The sequence below is a fragment of the Cetorhinus maximus genome, chromosome 8, assembly GCF_964194155.1.
Source record: "Cetorhinus maximus chromosome 8, sCetMax3.hap1.1, whole genome shotgun sequence".
In the NCBI taxonomy this organism is placed as follows: domain Eukaryota; kingdom Metazoa; phylum Chordata; class Chondrichthyes; order Lamniformes; family Cetorhinidae; genus Cetorhinus; species Cetorhinus maximus.
Genome location: NC_135886.1, coordinates 23,404,434 through 23,430,700, shown reverse-complemented (window position 1 = coordinate 23,430,700; position 26,267 = coordinate 23,404,434). Strand labels below are relative to the sequence as shown.

The window sequence follows — 26,267 nt, the reverse complement described above, 5'->3', positions numbered from 1 at the left end:
CAAATTCGTTCATAACAACGCCAGAATGTAGTTTCTTTCAAGCCCTCTTTTTAACATGTTAAGAACATTGTTTATAAAATTCCAATTGTAAAATTGAACTTTATACAAATTTCAAAATATTGATTGTGAATGGTAGTGGTAGAAATGAAATTTCACACCTTAGGTATATAATTATTATCGTTTCTAAATCCAGAAGTTGGTTATGGACAACAGCTTACATGATACACAAAAGGTTAAAAGTGCCAATCCACTGCCCCGTTTGCATCATTACATAATAGATTCCATTTTACCATGACTGAAAAATGAGCACAAATGGTAATTTTGCACATTTTTTTCCCCAATGCAAAGCCTTTCCTATCATGGAGTGCATAAGGAATTAAGGCACATCACTCCCGTAACATTCTTTCCATTCAAACTACTAACAGAAAGTTGGAGGAGTGGTGCAAATTTGTACAATTGGTCTAAGTTGAGATGTCAGCATCAAGTTCATATCAGAACCCAGGAGATGCTGGTGTTAAACATATTAAGGGAGGACAGCTCAGACTGGGTTAGGCATTTTATTGTTTGTCCATTGAACCATCTTGAGCACTTCATAAACTTCAACAGAATTTTTAATGGTTTGATAAAGTACATTCTTCCAGCCAGGCAATATAAACCAGGTATCACTGGCTGCAAATCAATTCTGTAGCTACACTGAGGTCTCAAATCAACTACACTATCTCAAATTGGTCACAGTCTTTGAAGTCCATTAGCGTTATTAGCAGGAAAGAGAAAAATCATTTTATCGAACCTGCAGCTCTTCAGCTAATCATTTTAATCTGAGGGAATCATAAATTCAATTCTACTCTGCTGGTTTTTGCTGTGTCTGGCAGAGAAATGTACATAATCTTATGAATGCTGAAGTTGAAAAAGTACAAATAAAAGTTCTATACAACAAGAATGTTTCTGATCTTTACATTGGCTGGAATTTTCTGTCTCGGTTGGCGTTGGGTGTCATGGCAGGCGAAGCCAAAAATTGGCGATCGTTCGCTGCAGCTGTGAATAGCAGACCGCCTTTCCTGTCGCTGCACATCGAGAACATCATTTTAATACATTTGCATCTAATTATAAGACCTGCTCGCCAGAATCATCCCCCCCATGTCAAATTTACCGCCCACGTTGGTGGGAAAACACACCGACCCAGAACACGTCTTGACAAGTGTGACATGCAGAAATCGGGACTTACTGTTAGAAGATGCTGGTGCCCTACAGCTACCGGACCCTGGAGGAACATGTGCATCGCGTGGTGGGTGGAACCTCATGGACATGGCTCCCCCACAAAGCAGTTCATAGAAGGTGGAAGGTTACCATTGATGTCTGGGGTCTGCTTCAGGACATGCGTGTCTTGGCCATGGTCTGTTAGAGATGATTGTCGAGGGGGTGGAAAGGAAGGGCTAGATTTGATTGGGAGGGGAAGATGTACCGGGGTGGCATGAAGTTGGTGAGGTGGGGGGGGCGGGAAATGATGGTGTCGGGGAGTGGGTGAGGTTGGGAATGCAGGTGGAGGGAGTACGGGAGAGGAGGGTGTAACAGGGCAGAATGTGGCAACTGAGGAGGTAGGCCTAAGTAGGAGAAGGAAGGTAGGAAGATGTAAGGGAGGATGCCAGTAAGAGATCTGAGGAGGGGTCCGGGTAGAGGAAGGAGAAAGTGTGGAGGAAGGAAAAAGGATGGCGGAAGGAATAATGGGCGGGATGTCCAGGTGAACATGCAAGGAGGGGGTCTGTAGAGTCGATGGCTGCCTCCTGGGGAGACTAATGAGGGTGTGCATGGTAGGAGGGAATAGTGAGAATGAGAGGGGGCAGGGCGAGCTGGAAGAGTGGGAGGGTGCGGGTGCAACAGTAGCGGTAGAAGGAATGGCGGGGGTGGTTGGTGAGGATTCGGAAGCAGACACGGACCCTGGGGGCGGGAGGGAGGAGGTTGAGGAGGTCAATATTGATGGGGGTGGGATTCACAGGAAGATAGGAACATGCACGTTCACCTGGACATCCTGGAAAGAAAAGGGTTCTGGTTGTAGATGATGATGGGAAGGTGGAAGGTGATGCCAGGGGGGGATCAACAGTGATTGGGGGAAAGGACACAGGTGACTGGGGGAGGGGAATGGACGGGAAGCTGAAGACATACTTAACAACCCCAGATGTTGCTTGGGAGTGCAATCAATCAGTGGGTGGGCAGAGACACAGGTCAGTTCAGTTGGACAACTGAAAGAGAGCCCCAGCAGGTAGCATTAAAAATGCACGGAACACTGAGATGAGTGTGATGGATGAATGCTCCACGTGCACGGGAGTGTGCTTGCACAAGGCTCCAAAAGGCTCTGCCACATACACACACTCTTCTCCCTCCAGAATCACACGTGATCTGGCAGTATGCAGCTGAACTGCTAGTGCTGGGGGGATTCAGGGGGAAGACTTGCGAAGCCTGTAAATGAAGCTGAAAGACAACATTACACATTATTCAGTAAAAGTGAACATGTTTTCAGATTATAAAGTGACAAAATGTGTTCACCCATGCAACCGCTTGTGATCAGAAATTCTTAACTTTTCAAGGCCTTCCACTTCTTCTAAGTGCTGTCCTGTGAGACAGCTTGTGCAATGGTTGGCCCTGTTACCTCTGATGACTTTGGCATGCGTCCTCTAGACAGTCGAGGCCTCAAGGGCCCCAGCTTTCTTTGGCTGTCCTCCTGTGGGCCAGCTGCTCCCTCTGCGGTGACAAAGGATGAGGTTCAGGGGGTCACAGGTAAAGGGGGATCAGAAGGAGAGGACAGCCTCAGATTCCTGAGTGGATGATCCAGGGGTGTCCAGCTGCCGCTCCTCATCCCTTTGGGTGTGTGAAAGCCCCAGCCTGACTCCTTGGGGGAAGGAGCACCTGGAGGGACATCAAGGTGTCCCGTTTCCCTCTTGTATTGTCATTGCAAGTACTCACCCAAAGCTACTACGATGGAGTGCATCTCCGTGTTGTGCTGGACGAGGGTCTCCAGGGTGTCTGCCATCCTTCTTATGGAGACCTCCATGTGCACACATGTGGCCACCACAGAGGGCAGGTGGACGCACTCCTCCAACTTGCGTGCCACTGTTGAAGGCTTCCAACAGCCCTGTGTGATGATCCCCTGCCTTCTGATGAATCTCCACGATGAGTTTGAAGGCCGAATCCAGGGGCTTGTCATCCGATTTGGACCTCACAGATCCCTGATCCCCAGCAGTCCCAAGTGCTGAGGAGCTCGGCTGAACCTGCCTCCTCCTGCTGCAGACACATGTAGGTGCGGTGACCACCAGAATGTGAACAAGAGCCTGTTCTAGATCTAGATCCCACCGCAGTGACGGGTCTTCCACGTTGTTTATTTCCAGCTCTTCAATGGAGGAGGTGTCCTCTTCGCTGGAGGTGTGGACCTGGATGGAGCTGAGGGACTGACTCGCTGAGGGTGTCAGTCACTTGGCAGAGATCCCTGCAAACCAAAGTAGAGATAATTAGTGCATGGCAGCAGAGTCAAAAGCAAATTGTGTTGAGAGAGGGAAGATGTGATGCAGGATCCTTATGTGGGTGTTCGCCACCGACCTCACCGTCACTGCAGGCACGGTCCACGTCCTCAAGTCAGTACGATGGCATGCTCCTTAGAGTGAGTGAGGGCTCTAATGTGGGCCACCCCACCTTCAGTCTGGGACCCTGCTGTTGTGAGCCAACTTCCCCTGTATGAAAATAGATGGAGAGAGTGTGAGCAGGACACATGGCACTGTATGTAACGTTTGCATGGTGAGCGGAGCCATGGATGGGATAAGGATGTGAGCTCGAGAGAATATGAGCCTGATGGAGATGTGAGGGTGTGTGAGAGAGCTAGTGGTGTGGTTCCTTGAGGTGTGAGATCCTTGTGGATGTGTAATGGGTTTGAGAGTGTGAGAGTGATGAGAAGAGTGACTTACCCTGGTGGAACAGAGGAGACCATTCACCCTTTTCCTGCACTGGGTGCCTGTCCTCTTTTGCAGGGCATTGACACTGACCACCGCTGTCCATGCTGAATTGGTGACCTTGCTTGCTGTCTTTTGCCCAAAGCGAGGGTAGAGGACATCACAGTGGGCCTCCACTGTGTCCAGTAGGCACTCGAGGAGGGCGTCGCTAAATCCCTTTGGCAGCCATCAGTTCCCAGCAGCTATCCCTTGAAGAGTGCTAGCTCTGTGCAGGGGCAGACTTTAAATATGGTGTCCGGTTTACTGAAGGCCTGCGGTGACAGCGGGCAGGCGAATCAGAAGGCCAATGACCCAGCATGTTTCCCAAGAATGCATAATTAATTAGGTGGGAATGGGATGATACGGTGCGAAAATCCCCCCATTGTGACCAGCGGCTAAAATATCCGTTTTCCTGCCCACTACCGCACTTAGTGCAAATCTGGGACAATTCCGCCCATTGTTATGTGAACTCAGCCAGATGCTAATATTACAACCTAAAAGGCCCTCTAAAATCCAAGAGCACATGTTTACTTTCACAAAAATTGTCAATTATCTGCACCAGGCAACTCTTTGGAGTGTTCTTGCTCATTTTCATTATCATTTCAGAAAATGTATTAATTCTGAGTAAGGGAGAAAGCTAAGGACAAGCAGCTGGGTTGATAGAAAAAATACTCATTATTCTCTACTCCAAGTTTTACTAATAGGTGCATGAAAGCAGCGACTGTAGTACTCAAATATCTGAACGTTATCTGAGAAATGCTAAATGTTATTTAATGATTCAATTCAGAATTCTATATCAGCTAGTGAATGCTACCTTGACACAAATAGACATGGCCAAACAATTACTCCATTCAAGCTTATGTGTATTAAAATTGTTATTGCCTCAACTAAAGGGCATACATATTCAGAATGTTCTGCTTTGCATCGCTATAACTGAAAATAAATCAAAAGCATGCCTTAAAGCTTTTAGTTAATTCAGTTTGCAGTCTCTCATCTTATTAACATCAATGACACAGAGATGTGACCTGACACTACACTGTTGAAACCTTCATTAGTTCTCTGATCTCTTCCAGGCAATATTATAAAATTATCCAAAGATGATACACTGGACCTATTAGAAATCAGTTATTCTTTCTGTTAACCAAGCATATTATAAGCAACCAGGTTTCATGTGATATGTATGTTAATGATTTAATTCACAACATGCCCACAGCACATACATGGCAGTCTTGCTCCAATCTCTTTGGGCAGAATTTTAAAGAAACCAAACTACTCACAGCATGTCATAATGTCAGGGGTTGGGGATTGGAGGGGGCGGTTGGGAGAGCAGTGGGTCAGGAACCCAATTCTAAGAGTGGGCTTCACCTTGACTGTTAAACCCAGCCACGGCGTTATTACCCTGCTTCGGGGCTTCTCAATCCAATCAGAGTCTGGACTGGCATGATGACAACCTAGACCCCTCATGAAAGGCTCTTTATTTCGAGGAACCCTGGCAGTGAGGATGCAGCACCCAGAAGAATGGATGTGCAACATGGGAAGACTGTCTCATTCCCTTGACCCCACAACTCAGTTCTCTGATGCTTCTCTGGAGTTCAGGCTGCAGACTGCAAGGGGTCACAGAGAAGTATTGTTTGAAGGATAAGGCTAGCCTCTCAAACCAACAGGCATGCTGGGAAGTGGCTGGCGAAGTGAGCATCAGGAGCGTGGTCCCTTGCAGCTGTATTGAGGTTCAATGTCCTCACTAGAGATGTAAAGGTGAGTGGCATCCCACATTTAGGTGCCAACTCCCAAACACTGAATTCCTCAGAATTCTCTATTGTAGCACTCCTCAGACCAACACACTGACACCAATATGATGTGACAGCGCTTTGAGGCAAGATGTCTTTCTGTGAGGTGCAAAAAAGCCCATTTTAAATTGGACATCTGAAGAAACATGCTGCAAAAATACTAGAGGACTTCTTGCAGAGAGGACCGTGAATGCTCAGGAGAGGACCAGCGAGGGGGCGGTGGGGTGAGTGGACCAGCAGTGGACTGTAGGCAAGAGGAGCCTGCGGAGGGATGTTTGAATCTTAGAATAGTATCTGGACATCGCTGTGCAGCATCATTGTCCAGAGGTGATGCAACTCCCATACTGCATGTTTGCCTTAGACTATCTGTTCTTGCCTCCCCCTGTCCATGTATATTTTAAATGCTTGTAAAGTGGTTTAGTTAGTTATTTCTGGGGGGGAAGGTTATTCCTGTCTCTTATGGTATTTGGTATGAAACTGTACAGATATGCTTGTTTAATATATGGCAGAATATCAAAAGCAACTTCATGGTGAACTGCTTTGTAGAACAGTAGCCTACTCAGCTGTCTTCATTGTTGCAGAGAGCAGTCCAGCGCTGGAGAGAGCAGCAGAGCCAACAATATCACCACTCGTGCAGCCATAAATCTGAATGGCACAGGCTGACGGTGACCATGAATGAAGTCAATGGCGGGAGAAATGGCACGTGTGCCAGATAATGCAGTGCGAGCTGAATGGGCAGACGCAACTGTTTCTGGCACCTGTCAATCAAGGTCAGAAGTTACAGTATTATCAATTACAGCAGCAAGCTACCAGATTGCCTATTATTTGCAGTCCATGACACACAATCAAAGGCTAGATCATTCACATTTAAAAGCACAGTTTTTTTTTACTTTTACCAAGGCTGGAAAATGGGCAGTAGAGAATTGGCTACCTGTTTTACCTCCCATCCAATCGTTTACTCAAGGATATACTATGAGAGTAATATTGACATTGAGGAGACAATGGGTAGCAGATGATCAAACAGGTATTTTACACCCTGTTTGGTATCCAGGATGCTGATCCACTACCATCCAGTTTCTGTCTAGCAGGAAAAATTAAAATGATCCTTAAAGGCTGGCTTCTCAGGCACTTCAGCCAATATACTTCCCTAACCAGCTAACTTTCTCCCAACCAATTCCTTATTCACTACCAAAATTGATGTATCTTATCAGAAATTAAAGTTTTATTTAGAATATGCAAAATGACTATATTGGAGGAAAAATTAAGATTTTAAAATGCATTATAAGTTCCCGCAATAAATGCAAGTTGTTGTCGGAAGTACGTTGATGACCATGAAATGTGAGAATAAATAACTCTGCAGCTGTGCAAACAAACATTTCTGACAGAGCCAATGTACTACAATGTACTGCAATTCCACTATACAAGCACAGCAGCGTGAATTCCATTCAGGTGAGAAAAAAACATCCGCCATCAAAACTGCAACCATTTGCACACAATAGCGTTGTATCACCCATCCTAAATTCTATGACTTCTGGCTTCCCATCTGCCCTTGAGATTGCAAGCCACTGTTTAAAATATGTGGTTTACCAGCACCTGTTCACAAAGTGGAAGTATTGGGTTAAAGTGGCAATGTTTAACTAAGTTTGTTTGTGAACCCTTTGGGCTGTCTCACTGCAGAAGTTGAAAAAATATTCAGGAAGCTTTTCCCTACATTCTGCTTCAACACAGTTACTGAGGTAGGTTCTGAGGCAGACACAATGGACTTCTGTTAGGAATCGCACTTTGCGTGATCTATGTGCTGGAATAGGATCAACAGGGAGCTGTAAATTAATCAGACAACGCCGGAGAAGAGCCAGCATATCCCAGGACTACTCGACCTGGGCACATTGTGAGGCTTTCTCGGGAGATTGTGTTTCAAGAATGAAGCTTTGCGGGGGGCTCTGTGATTGCGGTAGCCCCACTTATAACCAAGATCCACAGCACACACTACGCCACAGAAAGTGGTCGTAACTCTCCACCTTTATGTCATAAGCTCATTTCAGGGAGTGGCAGGTGACCTTTACTAAATCAACTCATTTGGCGTGCACTTATCTAAAAGATAAGTCACCAATGCTTGCTTTGCCAGGGCAGCTTAATTTATTCAACCTGGCAGTATTCTAACATAGAAGACTGAAAGAGCCATCATATCTTTTAGAATTCCCCAGAGTTGTCAAGGCAATTGTTGGCACCCATGTGACGTTGCATGTTCCAAACGTGAACCTTCAGGTGCCTTACAGTTTGTTCCCAGTGTTATCTCATGAATTGCATTAGCATGCTGTGTGCTTCACAATTTTGCACATGTTCCAGATGCAAAATAGCAGCTTAATGATGGCACTATTTATGCCGAAGACCGAGCCCATGAACAACAGAAAGCACGTGCGGTGGCTAGCTACACCTGATAGACTGCTGAGAGACAGACTGATTGAGCACACCTTCAAAAATGAATATTGTACTATTAGCAGGAAGTTCAGCCCATCAAATTTCTGCCTCTCGATGGCTTGAATAAAATGTCTCTGAAGAGTATGCCTTAAGTTTTCTTTAATGAAATTTGAACCTACAACTTTCTGACTAAGGAGGCAAAAGTGCTACCACTAAATCATGACTGACACATGCCAGGTTTGTAAACCTGTACAGCTCTTTTCCCTCTGCTGTACTTGTAGATGATGGGAACTTTCAACATTGGGTGTCTGTATCTTCATCCCAGGAACACTTACGTAGATACCCAAGTAAAGGGTGCAGGAAGGAGGTACAACTGGTCCTCTGTCATCTTCCAGGAGATTCTGCCAATCACCCACAGGAGTTAAAGCAGGAGATCTCAAAGGAATTTAAATCCCAAATAAGTTGTTCTAAAATATATGGAGAAGTTATGTCCCAGTTTCAGTGGATAAGCTATTGTTGGGGAAAAAATAATTACTTTACTTTTTAAGCTCTGTTTTAACTATTCAAAACTCACTTTGAGGATTACAAATAATGAAAGAAAACTACTCACAGTTCAACCTAACTCCATGAGAAACATGAACTCATTCCCAAGGCATTCTGTTGAAACACTAAAGACCATTGCTCTCCTTTTCCTCAGGGAGACTGTCAACTTCAACTGTTTTAAAAAAAGAAAATCCTGCAAGATGATCTGCTATTAAGTGACTACCTTTGCTTAAGGGAGCAAAAACTCTCATTGCCATATGATTACTATGTGTGAATTGTAACATTCCTTCCCAATTGTAATGAAAGTCACTACTTAACTTAACTCCCTGAAGGAGGATAACATTTTGCTTCCTGATCTTACAGGCTTATTGAGCTAATTGGTCAAATGGAGATCAATTATCCTTACTTAAAGCGGTAGATAACTGAGGTTACAGGTTGAAAAAGATTATCTGGTGCTTAGTTCAGCTTGCCGCCAAAGCCATTCACCAAGTGTGCTGAGGAGGCAGCTGTGGCTCAGTTCATAGCACCCTCGCCTTTGAATCAGAGGGTTGTGGGTTCATGTCCCACTCCCGGAAACCAAGAACTGTGAATGTACTCGAAAGAGTTACATGCGATCTGTTGATAACTCAAAAGAGTTACATGGAGTGATCCCATCCGAGCTTACTCAATTCAAGTGGAATTTCTCATTGGTGCAAGGGCACAAAACCTCCGCCATGAGCCCATGCCTCACAACTAGAGCAATCTCTTGAAAATCCCTCCATGCCTTTCTCCTCTACGTGGAGTGGTTTCGTTTATGGACAGTTCCTGTACACTCTCCACTCCATCACCCATTATCTTCCAAACCGAACACACCCTGCCATTCAATCCTGCCATCTGGTGGAAGTGGAGATCCGCAATGGAGGAATTGCACATCTGATTCTAGGCCACCTGGTATGGAGGGCAGGGGAAAGTGAGTTGGAGAACCTCCTCGTTGACTGCTGCTGAGATTGGCCAAGGTAGCCACCCACAGTTCCAGGCAGTGTGCAGCCAAGGTGTTGGTTCAACTTGACTGCCTGAATTTCTTTGACAGCAATATCTGTACCCAGCTGTCACTGAACAGGCACACGCAATGTCCACCGGTTTATTTGAGGCCTACTGCTGCTGGTGGGTACTGGAGGGACTGGAATGTATAGTCAACACCAACAACATGAGGTTTTACTTAGAATTTAGAATCTATTGGTTGTTTCCCTTCAAAAAGGGAGCACTTTTGCAAATTTGATTTTGACAGAATTGACATGCATTATCTTAATTGACATTTTATAAAAGTTAGAGAAAGATTGTCAATAGAAAGAAAAGGTTGACACATTTTTGTGAAGGAGCTGCATATCCTTTTCTCAAGAGGTGAAAACTGTGGGTGGGGTGGGGTGGGGTGGGGGTGGGGTGGGGGTGGCAGAGAAAAGCTTAAATGAAGGTGCATTGGATAAGGAGCACTAAGGCAAAAGTTTGTGTGGGTCAGAATCTCAAATAAATTGTTCAGTTTACTTGCTCCTGCAGCTCGTACGTACAGTTCCATTTATCCGCAAACATTGCTCTTAATAAGCCACATTTAAGGTTCACTTTATCAATTGACTCTTTGAACACTGTAAAATACTTGTGCAAATTTTGAAACATTCAAACTAATTTCATTTTGATTATCCCAGATTACAACAAAACAGAAAAAAAAACACTCACCAAAATGTTCTTATTAATTTTTTGCACCATCCTTTTCCATCTCTACTTCAGGCAGGAAGTCTTGTGGCACAGCGGGTAGTGTTCCTGCCTCCAAGCAAGACGTTCTGGGTTTGAGTCCCACTTCAGGAGTTGATGGTCACGGCAGGTGTATTTATAACACAGCCAAACAGGTTGATTATCAACCTGTAAATCATTCCAATACACCAATGGTAGGTGGTAAGAGCAAGCAAGTCTCCTGGTCGGCCACGCTTGATGGAGAGTGCTGCACCTCAACCTATAGCCTCTGATGATAGGCTGGCAACCTGTTTCAGCAAAAACTAGCTATGGTAACAGACGTAAACAAATGCTTTGTCTGCTTCATGTGTCATTAGATGTGGGAAAGTCTCTAAGTCTACTTTAGACCCCAAAAATTGGATACAATCCATATGAATGACCACATTTTATGCTTTCCTATATGGTGGAGAATTAAAAGAAAATATTGCTTGTAATAATTCAGATGCAAAAACAAGTGTCAATTACTTTGGTTTTGTTCTAATGATTTCTGAGCAATAACTTTTGCAATGTCTTAATCACTAACCATCATTACTCTTACACATGGAAAAAAAAATTCTGAAAACTAATGCCTACGATTCAAAAACTGTTTCTGTCAAAATAGTATGAACAAATTATGGAAACCAAATCCAAAAAGAGCAAGACTTGCATTACATAGCATCTTTCACAACCACTGGACATCTCAATGCGTTTTATAGCCATGAAGTACTTCTGAAGTGTAGATTTGTTTGTAACAGATATTTGAAGATAGGAGCCCAATTATTCCTCAATTTGCTAAATTTATTGAAAAGATAAATGTTTGTTGACTTAAAAATGCAGCAGCTGAGGAGAAAGATTTATTTGTCAGCAGTTAGTGCTTCAGCAATGACTGCTGATACTCCAAAAATGGATTGACAAATGTTAGTAAGTAGGGTGGAATCCTACTTGTTAAAGGCAATCAAGGGTAATTTTTGCAGAATTACATAGCTTTGAGCATTCCTCAAAAGGTAAGCACTTAACAACAAGTCACACCTGGCGGCAGCTTAACAATTGGAAGGTTTGGAAAGATCAGCACAAACATAGGCAGGGAAATGAAACATAACTCATGGATGTATTTGGGTTGATCAGAAATGGAGGATGCTGCATCCTCTTGGCGAGGGTGGTATGGGGAGATGACAACAGAAGGGAAATGTTAAATGTGTTGAGTAAGCTAGTTGGCAAAATGATCATTGTATACTCAAACTCAAAACAATGGTGGATTTAAATTTTCTTAAGGGAGATGTATGTACTGAAGGCATGAGATTTATTTACTCAGGTGAAAGGTCGGGGTTAGCCTCTCCAAAAATTAATGTTTGCTACTTGAGTGCCTTTCCATGACTTCTAGAGAATTATACTTACTAGGTTTTGAACTGCCAATGTTACAAACCCAACAAATTAATCTGTACTATTTTGCTAGAAATAAAAACCTCACACCAGCTAAATTGAGATAATATTTAAAAGATTTCGGGACAGACTTTTTAATATATTAATACGCATTGCAATTGTTCAATGATGTATCAATTCAATTACTTTAGTCTTACGTATACAGTAACTGCACTTGCTATGTTCAGTCCTGGCGTAGTCAGATTTCAAAACTATAGTTAAATTCTTGTGAAACAGCCATCTGAAACTGGTTTTAACTTTATAAGGAGATAAAAACAAAAAACTACTGCGGATGCTGGAAAGGCTTGCTGCATTGTTCCAGTGAAGCCCAACGCAAACTGGAGGAACAGCACCTCATCTTCCGACTAGGCACTTTACAGCCTTCTGGACTGAATATTGAATTCAACAACTTTAGATCTTGAACTACCTCCTCCATCCCCACCCTCTTTCCGTTTCTTCCCCATCCCTTTTGATTTTTCCAATAATTTATATAGATTTTTCTTTTCCCACCTATTTCCATTATTTTTAAATCTATACCTGTAATGCCCTGTCAGTCTTTCCACCCCACCCCCACTAGAGCTGTACCTTGAGTGTCCTGCCATCCATTCTTAATTAGCACATTCGTTTAGATAATATCACCACCTTTAACACCTCTTTGTTCCTTTGTCTGTGACAAATTTTGATTATCTGCCCCTATCACTGCTTGCTTGTCCCTACTACCACACCACCCCCCCACAACTTCTCTCCGCACCCCACCCCGCCCCCCCGCCCAACCTTAAACCAGCTTATATTTCACCCCTCTCCTAATTTTACTCAGTTCTGTTGAAGGGTCATGAGGACTCGAAACGTCAACTCTTTTCTTCTCCGCCGATGCTGCCAGACCTGCTGAGTTTTTCCAGGTAATTCTGTTTTTGTTTTTAACTTTATAAGGCCTGTTTTTTTTTATCAAACCTGCCCAGTGGTGAGAGGGCAGGGTCAGGTCATTCAGTTCCTTAATATGCAAATATATTACTTGTTTATTCTTCCCTAGCTTGCCTCATAATCTTCCTTTCTTCCTTTTCTCAGTTATTTTCATGATTGCAAAAATCCACTGTGGATTTGTGGGTCTTTTGGTTGTTATTGGCATAATGCTGCACCTATGAGTTTTTTTTCTCGCTGACTGGCCTTCACTGCCAAGTACCTGGAGCAGGTGGCAACTTGCCATCCTTCAAACCAGACTGACACAAATTCCAAGGTCAGTACCAAAGTGCCTCAAATAACAGGATATTTTTCAGGGCTCCATGACCTTAGCAATTCCACAGATAAGTTACTAGTTCCAACTTAAATCCTGACTGTCTCCTCTTTTGTTTAATGTGTACATGAAATTCCCTCCCATGTTCTCATTTCCAATAATGCCTAACCATCTTATAGTGAGCTGACCAGAAAATTTATGAAGGCGTCAGTAATGGAGGACATAAAGTCATGGTTTGGCAGAAGTGTGACATTTGGAGAAAAATAATCTGCATATTCTGATCCTCCAACCTTCCACTCTGTGACACTTTGAGGGTAATTTTAATCTAAGCAACCTGCTGGGCAAGGGACACATATGAATTGGCTACTCTTGTTGTATATATGTCGCCTGTTTTATCCTTCATCGACTTTAATGGAGCATAAAATTTTGTGGTTGACGGAGCCAAAAATACCCTGTTCTGACTTGGCAGAATACATGCTTCCCCCTGTAAACTTCCAGTGCATGGCTCAGTTGCATTCCCAATTACACATGTGGAGATTACAAGTTTCAGAAAATACAACAGATTATTATATCATGCATTATTTCAGACTTTCAACAAATTCTTTTACAATGCAGTTTGGTAACTATTTTGAGCTCTTCCATTGCCTTTATGAACTTTCCATTCTGAAATATCATTTGGGTTTAACTAAAAAAATATTTGTTCCAAGTTAAATATTATATTAATGCAAACAATACACACCCTTTCACTGTTATATATTTGTCAGCACAGCAGCTGGAATGTGGAGTTTACTTCACGAGTAAAACACCTCTTTCGCATAATCACCTTGGAAGCGAATTACTGATGCACTAATAATCTCCATTCGTACATTTCTATTGCAAAGGAGATTTTCATGGCATGCCACAAGTTTTAAGTTCATTGTATCCTCACTATCAAAAACTAGTGGACAAAGTTAATACAGTAGTACTGGTCTTGGGAGAGGCTTACCCTGTTTGTTAAGTAATAGAGGCTGATCTGGAAAAGTACAACCCATGCTTGTAATACAGCACTGAGGCCAAGTCACCCAAGCTTTCATCTCTATGGGCTGTTTAGATATGTACCATTCGAGTTTGGGAGACCACATGTAAAACTCAAATCCATTTTCCCGTTCATTTACATGTATCGCAAGTTGCTAATGCTGACAGATTCTGGAATCCTCATTTAAGATTTTGCACCTAATGAGGTAATAGTACTGAAACCGTTTTCCAAACCACCAGGGACTCAAAATACAAACAGGACAAACCATGAAATAGAAATTTAAGCACAAGCAGGATTTCATTTCCGGGCCTTCAGGTGCCAGATTAGAAGACTTAGACGTCATACATGGGATACCCCAGCAACAAGGTGTGAGGGCACAGACTGGGAAGCTGGAGTTAAATCCCCAGTCAGCCAAGTTTTTGATTTGAGCCACAACAAGCAGGGAGATACACACAGAGACACAGGCAGTATCACCAGGTTACTACTGCATGATTCCTATTGGGAGAATTTGTAGAATTGTGGGAAAGCTTTCCTCAGGAGATGAAATGGAAGTGGGCAGGGTGAAAGGAATCTGTTAAAATGTGCTCATCGCAGCCTTTTCTATTCATTTTCTATTCTGGATTATTTTATTTAATCAGTCTACTCTGTTCCATATTTTTTTAATTCTTTTCACGGAACATGGGCATCACTGGCTAGCCCAGAATTTTTTATTGCCCATCCCTAATTGCCTCTAAGAAGGTGGTGGTGAGCTGCCTTCTTGAACCTTGTAGGTGCATCCATAATGCTGTTAGGAAGGGAATTCCAAGATTTTTACCTAGCGACAGTGAAGAAACGGCAATATAGTTCCAAGTCAAGATGGTGTGTGACTTGGAGAGGAACTTGCAAGTAGTGGTGTTCCCATGCAACTGCTGCCCTTGTCCTTCTGGTCGTGGTTGTGAGTTTGGATGGTGCTGTCGGAGAAAGCTTGGTGAGTTCCTGCAGTGCATCTTGTAGATGCTGCCATTGTGTGTCGGTCGGTGGTGGACAGAGTGAATGTTGAAGGTAGTGGGTGGGGTGCCAATCAAGCGGGTTGCTTTGTCCCGAATGGTATCGAACTTCTTGAGTGTTGTTGGAACTGCACTTATCCAGGCAAGTGGAGAGTATTCCATCAAATTCCTAACTTGTGACATGTAGATAGTTGACAGGCTTTGGGGAGTCAGAAGGGAGTTACTCTCTGCACAATTCCCAACCTCTGACCTGCACTTGTAGCCACAGTATTAATATGGCTGGTCCAGTTCAGTTTCTGGTCATTGGCATCCCCAGTATGTACACAGTGGGGGATGCATTAATGGCAATGGCATTGAATGTCATGGGTGGGGGGCGATGGTTGCATTCTCTCTTGTTGGAGATGATCATTGTCTCACACTCATGTGGCGCAAATGTTACCTGCCACTTTTCAGTATCAGGAGTGGCGAATGGTGCTGAACATTGTGCAATCATCAGCAAACACCCCCACTTCTGACCTTATGATCGAGGGAAGATCATTGAGCATGCAGCTGAAGATGGTTGGGCCGAGGACACTACCCTGAGGAACTCCTGCAGTGATGTCCTGGAGCTGAGATGACTGACCTCCATCAACCACAACCATCTTCCTTTGGGCTAGGTATGACTCCAACCAGTGGAGAGTTTTCCCCCTGATTCCAGTTTTGGTGGGGTCCCTTGATGCCACACTCGGTCAAGTGCTGCCTTGATGTCAAGAGCAGTCACTTTCGCCTCATCTCTTGAATTCAGCTCTTTTGTCTATGTTTGGACTAAGGCTGTAATGGCATGGACAGAGTAGATAGTCAGAAGCTTTTTCCCAGGATGGAAGAGTCAATTACTAGGGGACATAGATTTAAGGTGAGAGGAGAAAACTATAGAGGAGATGTGCGGGGCAAGTTTTTTACGCAGAGGGTGGTGAGTGTCTGGAATTCACTGCCAGAGGAGGTGGTGGAAGCAGGTACGATAGTGGTGTTTAAGAGGCAGCTTGACAAATACATGAATAGGATAGGAATAGAGGGATACGGACCCCGGAAGTGCAAAATGTTTTAGTTGACGGGCAATATGATCGGTGCAGGCTTGGAGGGCCGAAGGGCCTGTTCCTGTGCTGTACTTTTCTTTGTTCTTTGTAATGAGGTCAGGAGCAGCGAGGCCCTCGTGGAACCCAAACTGAACATCAGTGAGCAGGTTATTGATGAGTAGGTGCCACTTGATAGCACTGTCGATGACCCCTTCCATCACTTTGCTGATGATTGAGGCTAGACTGATGGGCAGTAACTGGGCAGATTGGATCAGTCCTGTTTTCTATGTGTACAGGACATACCTGGGCAATTCTCCACATTGCCAGGTGAATGCCAGTGTTGTAGCTGTACTGGAATAGCTTGGCTAAGGGCGCAGCTAGTTTTGGAGCACAAGTCTTCAGTATATTGGTGGAATCTTGTCAGGGCTCAAAGCCTTTGCAGTATTCAGTGCCTTCAGTCATTTCTTGATATCATGTGGAGTGAATTGAATTGGCAGAAGACCAATCTGTGATGTCGGGGACCTCAGGAGGAGGCTGAGATGGATCATCCATGCGGCACTTCTGGCTGAAGATTGTTGCAAATGCTTCAGCCTTGCCTTTTGCACTGATGTGCTGGGCCCCCCCATCATTGAGAATGGGGATATTTGTGGATCCTCCTCCTCCAGCTAGTTTTTTAATTGTCCACCAACATTCATGACTGGATGTGGCAGGACTGCAGAGCTGAGATCCGTTCCATTGATTGTGGGATTGCTTACCTCTGTCTGTCACATGCTGCTTTTGCTGTTTGACATGCAAATAGTCCTGTGTTGTAGCTTCACCAGGTTGACACCTCACTTTTAGGTATGCATAGAGCTGCTGCTGGCATATCCGCTCACAAGCTTCATTGAACCAGGATTGATCTCCGGCTTGATGGGAATGGTGGAGTGGGTGGTATGCTGGGCCATAAGGATACAGATTGTGGTTGTATACAATTCTACTGCTGCTGATGGCCCACAGCGCCTCATGGATGCCCAGTCTTGAGCTGCTAGAACTATTTGAAATCTATCCCATCTAGAACGGTGGTAGTGCCACGTAATACGGTGGAGGGTATCATCAATGTGAAAACGGTGCTTCGTCTCCACAAGGAATGTGCGGTGGTCACTCCTACCAATACGGTCATGGACAGATGCATCTGCGGCAGGTAGGTTGGTGAGGATGAGGTCAAGTATGTTTTTCTCTCTTGTTGGTTCCCTCACCACTTACTGCAGACCCAGTCTAGCAGCTATGTCCTTTAGGACTCGGCTAGTTCGGTCAGTAGTGGTGCTATCCAGTCATTCTTGGTGATGAATATGGAAGTCCTCCACCCACCATTCTGCGCCCTAGCCACCTCCAGTGCTTCCTTCAAGCAGTGTTCAACATGGAGGAGTACTGATTCATTAGCTGAGGGGCAATGGTAGTTGGTAATCAGCAGGAGGTTTCCTTTCCCATGTTTGACCTGATGTCATGAGACTTATGGGGTACAGAGTCAATGTTGCGAACTCCCAGCGTAACTCCTTCCTGACTGTATACCTCTGGTGGGTATGTCCTGTCCCACTGATGGTGATGGTGGTGTCTGGGACATTGTCTGTAAGGTATGATTCTGTGAGTATGACTATTTCAGGCTGTTGCTTGACCAGTCTGTGGGGCAGCTCTCCCAATTTTGGCACAAACCCCCAGGTAGTAGTAAGGAGGACTTTACAAGGTCAGCAGGGCTGGGTTTGCCATTGTCGTTTCCGGTGCCTAGGTCGATGCCAGGTGATCCATCTGGTTTGATTCCTTTTTGTAGGCTTTGTAGTGGTTTGTTACAACTGAGTTGCCTGCTAGGCCATTTCAGAGGCCACTTCAGAGTCAACAACATTGCTATGGGTCTGGATTGCATGTAGGCCAAGGCAGGTAAGGACAGCAGATTTCCTTCCCTAAAGGATATTAGTGAAACAGATGGGTTCTTATGACAATCGACAATGGTTTCATGGTCACTATTACTTTCTATTTCCAGAATTATTAACTGAATTCAAACCCCTGTCCCCAGAGCATTAACCTGGGCCTCTGGATTACTAGGCCGGTGACATTACCACTACACCACCGCCTGCCCATATGGTGATGATCTTAACTAGAGTCTTCTGTTCTAGTTGTCAACACACAAATGGGAAGTATTAATAAGAATAGGTGAAGCATTTTCACTGAAACTTGGCCTCTGTAGTTCTCACATGAAATTTATTTTGGTTCAGTCAGAAACAATGTTGCATAATACAAGCTTTCTCGGAAAATGTATTTCTATACAGCCACGTCTACTGACTTTATTTAATGGCAAATTCAATGTTAATAATGTTTCACTCTTCATTTTGGAGAATATGAACCCTACATACAGGTGCACACTAGTGCAATGATATTATTAACATGAACATTTCTGGAAATGTTATGGAAGGACTGGAGGAACCTGTTCTCAGGAAATCACAATGCTTTCTGTAACCAAACACATACTCATACTTGTTTCTCTCTTCTTTTATCTGAGCTAGCATCTTATTTCCTCTTCTTGCCCATCTTTGATTGACTTCTGGAAATCAAAACTCACTCGGGCTGCTTTTCAGGGTTGCCTTTTAGGTTTGCTTATGCCCAAATTGACACAATAAGAAATATGGATAGGCAGAAGAAGCTGTGTGCAAATCTCTGCCCACAATTTACATGTTGCTTATTTCTAATAGGGAGAAATGCCTGGTTCAGGAAATTGCAGCATTATATGGCATTTTTAAACCTCATACCAGAAGCACACTCAGTGTTATTTTTTCATATAAATTTGGTATCTAGCTTTGCTGGGTTGTGCCTTTAAAAATGAAATCAACTTTACTTGTTTTGGACAGTAATATCCATACGTTAACCTGCAACTCATAGGGCCTGTGAGTTCTGAAACATATTTGACTCAGAGACATGCAGGATTTTCCTGGAGGAAAAGCATATAAGGATGTCAGGCAAGATGCATTTAGAAGTGAAGGGAGTTGTTGCAATAAATACCATTCTTGATTAAACTTGAGTTCTTCACAACTCTTTGTCCATATACAAACTGACACCAAGGCCAGGATTTTATGGCCCCTCCTGCCCAACAGGATATTATAGCCCTGCCGAACTGAATGGAGATTTAAATGGCTCACTGCATCCGCCAGGGAGAGACACGCTGTGGCAGGGCTGTAAAATCCTGGCCCAAGTTCCGCTGATCCTTCACCCCTGCGCTTGCAAATGTATATTGGCTCCCTGTCCCACACTGCTTCAATTTTACAATTCTCATCTTTGTGTTCAATCTCTCTGTGGTCATGTCCCTATTTCTGTCACCTCTTCCACCCCTACAACTCTCTGAAGTTTCTGCACTCCTCCAATTCTGGACACTTGCACATCCCAGGTTTCCATCATTCCACTATTAGTGATTGTGTCTTCTGCCGCCTAGGCTCTAATTACTAGAATTCTGCTCTCTGTAAGAAATTTCTTGTGTGAACACAGGCCACAGGGAACCAGGTGGACAAATTCTCACCATTGTTTTAATCCATCACATCAAAGGAAACCATCATCCCCCTCCCCCATGATGTGAAAGGAGAGGCAGTGGGTGAATTTGCCTAGAACTGTTACTCCCCTGACCTTTTCTGTTAAATAAATGTCACCGCAATCTAGCGTTAAACATTCAAATGCCTTTGTTGCCCCATTGCCATTTTAACATGCATAAATGTTGCCAGAAGCTACGGTCAAGATTGAAAATTATGATAAACAGATATAACAACAGCTCAAGTCTCCTGCATCACTACATCAACAGTGAAGCACACTGATGCACCTGTTGTTCAATATGCAAAGCAGACTGGAGGGTTGTCAAACAACTTCGAGGCTTTTTAGTGTTACATCTTTTTTAGGGCTGTGGCAAAGTTTGTGATATTTACTCTGAGTTTTCACTCTTTTTTGAAATAAGTACACACTTGTTATTTTGCACTACAAATGAGGAAATGTGCTCCAAATGCAGACATTTTAATATTCAACATTAAAATAGAGCTAATATTTGATCAAAAAAACAAGCAACATTTGAATATGTTCTAGATAATTTGCTTCCAAATAGATGGAATCAGAAATTAGCAAATATTATAACTGTCTACCCTGAAGGAAAGGCTATGATTGGTTTCTCACTGAAGTGCCATAGTTCATAATCTCATATTTCTTAGCTTTGTTGCTCTCTGCTATATTGAAAACAGCCAGGATTGTGTTTTCCACTTCAGAAAAAATAACTTCTGAAACAAGTTTTGCACAGGTTTACAATCTTGTCTAGCTCATACCATAAAACCTAGTTCTACTACTGTGCATAGCATTCCACGCACCATCTAGTGGTTTACATCAACTTTGTACTGCTCTCGCACTTTGTGACTGACATACACGGACTTTAGCAGGTGCCAACAGGAATCTTTACTGAACCTTCAAGAACGCAACGTCTACCTGCACATAAGCAAATTTTTAACAAATGGTAGCTTTGCCAACAATATTTTCAGGTCACGTTGACAGAATGAGATGTAACTCGAAGGAGTGTAAAAAGCTTAAGCTTTTTTGATTGGAAGAAACACTTCTGAGGATTATGGCTTTCAACTAAGAGGCAATAATGGAAAATACCTTCGTTAAACAAGACCTTGCAATCGTCAGTATATGTGGAGAATAAAACCTGCAGCTTACAGCACCTACAACTCCATGGGTCATTATTAAAGGCCTTTAATAAGGCTTGTGACAGCTGTTAAGTCAAAACCAAATCTTCCATATGGACAAATATGGAACATTGCATCCATGGTACAAAACAAGTCAAATGTCTCATTTAAGTGATTTGTCACAACAAATTAAAATAATCATTACACCTAAGGCGTAAATTATTAAAATCAACGTGTTACTAATATTGTAGCAGAACTGTGCATCACAAGTCATATACAACTTGATACTTATGCATACTTGTTTACAGAATAATTCAAAATACTAAATACTGGGAGGAAATTGTATACTTTTTTTTATTTTGAGCCCTAGATGCACCATTAAGAAAAATGTGGAATAACTAGAATACAATAACGAAAGCACCTTACCTCTTTGCACATTGGAAGATCTTTTCGATGCGTCTGCAGGCTTGATCGAGGCAGTAATAAAAAACCTGTTGAGAAAAGCAAAACACAATAGAACAAGCGAGAAGACGAAGTGTTCCCCTTCATGGCTAGTTAGCTTGAGAGATGAATGCAGTGGACAATTAAAATGCAGGGAGGCTTGGTGATGCCAGACTCTCTCTCTCTCTTCCTCCTTGTTGCCACGCCGTGCTTCTGACTTGTCAAAGTGTGGGACACGATGGGAATGAACTGGTGTCGGCGACTCACGTCTGTTCGTCAGTTTGCGGCGGAAACTCACGGAAATGCCCGAAACCTGCGACCGAGGACGAGCCACACACACACACACACACACACAGAGAGACACAAAGCACAAGTGACAGGTGCGCCACCTTATAAAGGCGGAGAGAAAGAACAGTTCAGGCCGACCACGTTCCCTGTTGGTGACCCACACCATCCAACAAACGCAGCAAAGTTATGTTTCATTTTGGAAATAACCTTGAAACGCCTGACGGCGTAAAACACTGTTGCCCTACATCATTCCAATGTTGTGTTACAGGCGCGGACGAGAGAGAAATGACAATTGGATGCTTTAAATCTTTAAAATAAGAATTCGACGTTCTGTACTTTAAATAATTCGCAATCGAAGCACGGAATCTAAACTGGTCGCTTTTGAAATTCTATTTCGATTCCAAACAAGCACAAGTGTAAAACTAAACAATTGTTGACAGAGTGTTCTGACATTGTCCGCTTAGATTTGAACTGCCCCTAAGTTACACATCCTCGTTGTTCGAAGTAATTACACTGAGCTGAACACATCACAATGGGATACAGTGCTCTCCTCTCTGAGCCAGGATGTTGTTTGGATCATTATTTTTAGCAAGCATTTTGATCAGACATCTTTGCAAATCCATTTATTCTTAACACTTTTTAAAAAAAATCAATCGCATTTTCACTCAGAAGTCTTCTACCACGTTGCTTTGTTAATTTCTGTAGGCTATGTGTCAGAAATGAGAAATATGGTTAGAAGACATATAATTAGCTTAAAACAGATAATGGAATAGGTTAGTGGCTGATTTATGAGGAACGACGAGAGTCATAGAGTCATAGAGGTCTACAGCACAGAAAAAGGCCCTTCAGCCCATCCAGTCGGCGCAGGTCAAACAAGTACCTAACTACTCTAACCCCATTTTCCAGCACTAGGCCCATACATAGCCTTGTATGCCATGGAATCACAAGTGCACATCCAAATACTTCTGAAATGTTACGAGGGTTTCTGCCTCTACCACCCTTTCAGGCAGTGAGTTCCAGATTCCCACCACCCTCTGGGTGAAAAAAATCTTCCTCAAAACCCCTCTAAACCTCCTGCCCCTTACCATAAATCTATGCCCCCTGGTTATTGATCCCTCTACCAACGGTTCCTTCCTGTCTACCCTATCTATGCCCCTCATAATTTTATACACCTCAATCATGTACCCCCTCAATTTCCTCTGCTCAAGGGAAAATAACCCCCCCAGTCTATCCAATCTCTCAACATAACTAAAACTCTCCAGCCCAGGCAACATCCTGGTAAATCTCCTCTGCACTCACTCTAGTGCAATCACAACCTTCCTATAATGCGGATTCTAGAACTGCACGCAATACTCTAGCTGTGGCCTAACCATCATTTTATACAGTTCCAGCATAATCTCCCTGCTCTTATATTCTATGCCTTGGCTAATAAAGGCAAGTATCCTATATGCCTTCTTAACCACCTTATATACCTGTCCCACTACCTTGGACATGCACACCAAGGTCCCTCTGATCTTCAGTACTTCCCAGAGTCCTACCATTCATTGTGTATTCCCGTGCCTTGTTTGTCCTGCCCAAGTGCATCACCTCACACTTATCCAGATTAAATTCCATTCCATCAGTCCATCTGACCAGCCCGTCTATATCCTCCTGTAATCTAAGGCTATCTTCCTCACTATTTACCACCCCACCAGTTTTCGTGTCATCCGCGAACTTACTGATCAACCCTCATACATTCAAGTCTAAATCATTTATATATACCACAAACAGCAAGGGACCCAACACCGATCCCTGTGAAACCCCACTGGACACAGGCATCCAATCACAAAGACACCCCTTGACCATCACCCTCTGCTTCCTGCCACTCAGCCAATTCTGGATCCAATTTGTCAAATTGCCTTGGATCCCATGAGCTCTTACCTTCGTTATCAGTCTCCCATATGGGGCCTTATAAAGAGCCTTGCTGAAGCCCAAGTAGACTACGTCAAATGCATTGCCCCCATCTACATACCTGTTCACCTCTTCGAAAAATTCAATCAAATTGGTCAGACATGACCTCCCTTTAACAAAACCATGCTGACTGCCCTTGATTAATCCCTGCCTCTCCAAGTGTAGATTAATTCTGTCCCTCAGAATTGCTTCCAATAGTTTCCCCACCGCTGAGGTTAGGCTGACTGGCCTGTAGTTCCTTGGTTTATCCCATCCTTCCATCTTGAATAACGGTTCCACATTGGCTGACCTCCAGTCCTCTGGCACCTTTCCTGTGGCCAGAGAGGTATTGAAAATTATTGCCAGCGCCCCTGTTATCTCTTCCCTTGCCTCACTCAACAGCCTGAGATACATTTCATCCGGGCCTGGAGATTTATCTACTTTTAAGCCTGCCAGACCACTTAGAACCTCCTCCCTTTCTATGCTAATTTCTTTAACTATATCACAGTCCTTGCAGCTCTACTTGTCCCATCCCCCCTTAAACCAGCTTATATTTCACCACTCTTCTATTTTTACTTAGTTCTGTTGAAGGGTCATTCGGACTCGAAATGTTAACTGTGTTCGTCTCCGCAGATGCTGCCAGACCTGCCGAGTTTTTCCAGGTATTTTTGTTTTCTGCCTGATTTCCATACCCACGTCATCCCTCTCACTTGTGAACACCAACACAAAGTATTCATTTAGAGCCCTACCTACGTCTTCCGGCTCCACACACAAATTTCCACTATGGTCCTTAATGGGCCCTACTCTTTCCCTAGTCATCCTCTTACTCTTAATGTACTTGTAAAATAACTTTGGATTTTCCTTTATTTTACCTGCCAATGTTTTTTCATGCCCCTTTTTGCTCTCCTAATTTCCTTTTCATATTCCCCCCTACACATTCTATACTCCTCTAGGGCTTCCACCATAAGCCCCCCTTTTCTCTTTATCCAATCCTATGATTTTTAGTCCCACCCTTTGTCTTTATTGGAATGTGTTGGCCCTGTACTCTCCATATTTCCTTCTTGAATGAGTCCCACTGATCTGACGCAGATTTACCTAAAAGTAACTGCTCCCAGTCCACTCTGGCCAAATCATATCTGATCTTATTAAAATCGGCCTTCCCCCAATTTAGAACTCTGATTTCTGGCCCATCCTTGTTCTTTTCCATAACAACCTTGAATCTAACGGAGTTATGATCACTGTTTGAAAAATGCTCCCCCACTGATACCTCTACCACTTGCCCAGCTTCATTCCCTAAAATTAAGTCCAGGACCGCCCCCTCTCTTGTAAAGCCTTCTACGTACTGGCTTAAAAAGCTCTCCTGGATGCATTTTAAGAATTCCGCTCCCTCTAAACTATCACACTATGGCTAACCTGGTTAATGCTGGGGAAGTTGAAATCCCCCACTATTACTACCCTATTATTTTTACACTTCTCTGAAATTTGCCTACATATCTGCTCTTGTATTTCTGTCTGACTGTTTGGGGTCCTATAGTACACTCCCAGCAAAGTGATTGTTCCTTTTTTGCTTTTCAGTTCTACCCATACGGCTTCATTTGAGGAGCCTTCTAAGATGTCATCCCTCCTTACTGCTGTAATTGATTCCTTGATCAATATTGCGATACCCCTCCTCTTTTATCTCCTTCCCTGACTCGCCTGAAGACCCTATATCCTGGAATATTGAGCTGCCAATCCTGCCCCTCTCTCAACCATATCTTTGTGACAGCAACGACATCATACTTCCATTTGTGCCCTCAACTCATCTGCCTTACTTGTCAGGCTCCTTGCATTAAAATAAATACCATCCAACCTTGTCAAACTCCCTTGTGCCTTAACTGGCCTATAATTTCTATGCCTTCCAGACTCACTTGCTCTCTCTTCTAATTGTGGCTGTGCATCTCCCCCTGCTGAACCTCCACTCAGGATCCCATCCCCCTGCCAAGTTAGTTTAAACCCTCCCCAACAGCACTAGCAAGGATGTTGGTCCCATTCCAGTTCAGGTGCAACCCGTCCACCTTGTACAGGTCCCACCACCCTCAGAAATGGTCCCAATGCCCCAAAAATCTAAAGCCCTCCCTCCTGCACCATTTCTCCAGCCACGCATTCATCTGGACTGACCCCCTATTTCTATATTCACTAGCGCGTGGCAGCGGAAGTAATCCAGAGATTACTACCTTTGAGATCCTGTTTTTTAATCTGTTTCCTAGCTCCCTAAATTCTGCTTGCAGGACCTCATCCCTCTTTCTACCTATGTCATTGGTACCAATATGTACCATGATCTCTGTCTGTTTGCCCTCCCCCATTAGAATGCCCTGCAGCTGTTCAGTGACATCTTGACCCTGGCACCGGGGAGGCAACATACCATCCTGGAGTCAGGTATACAGCCACAAAAACACCTGTCTGTTCCCCTTACTATTGAGTCTCCTACCACTATTGCTCTTCCCCTCTTTTTCCTCCCCGCCTGTGCTGCTGAGCAACTCACAGTGCCATGAGCATGGCTGCACTCTCCAGAGGAACCATCACTCTCACCGTTTTCCAACACAGAAAAATGGTTCTCGAGTGAAATGCACCCTGGGGATTTCCTGACTACCTGCCTGACATCTTTCTTCTGACTGATGGTCGCCCATTCCCTCTCTGTCTGCACTTCCGTAAGCTGTGGGGTGACCACGTCTAAAAACGTACTATCCATGAAACTTTCAGCCTTGCAGATGCACCTCAGTGCC

The 26,267-nt window shown here is 43.7% G+C and overlaps 1 protein-coding gene across 1 annotated transcript in view; it reads right to left on the bottom strand.

Annotated features, from left to right (window-relative positions):
- elapor1 (endosome-lysosome associated apoptosis and autophagy regulator 1) overlaps window positions 1–21,536 on the bottom strand; it is a 121,417-nt gene extending 99,881 nt beyond the window's left edge. The window contains exon 1 of the mRNA XM_078546589.1: window positions 21,274–21,536. Within this exon, the coding sequence (XP_078402715.1) occupies window positions 21,274–21,396 (123 nt within the window). The 5' untranslated portion in view covers window positions 21,397–21,536. The remainder of the gene's footprint in view (window positions 1–21,273) is intronic.
- Window positions 21,537–26,267: the final 4,731 nt, after the last annotated feature.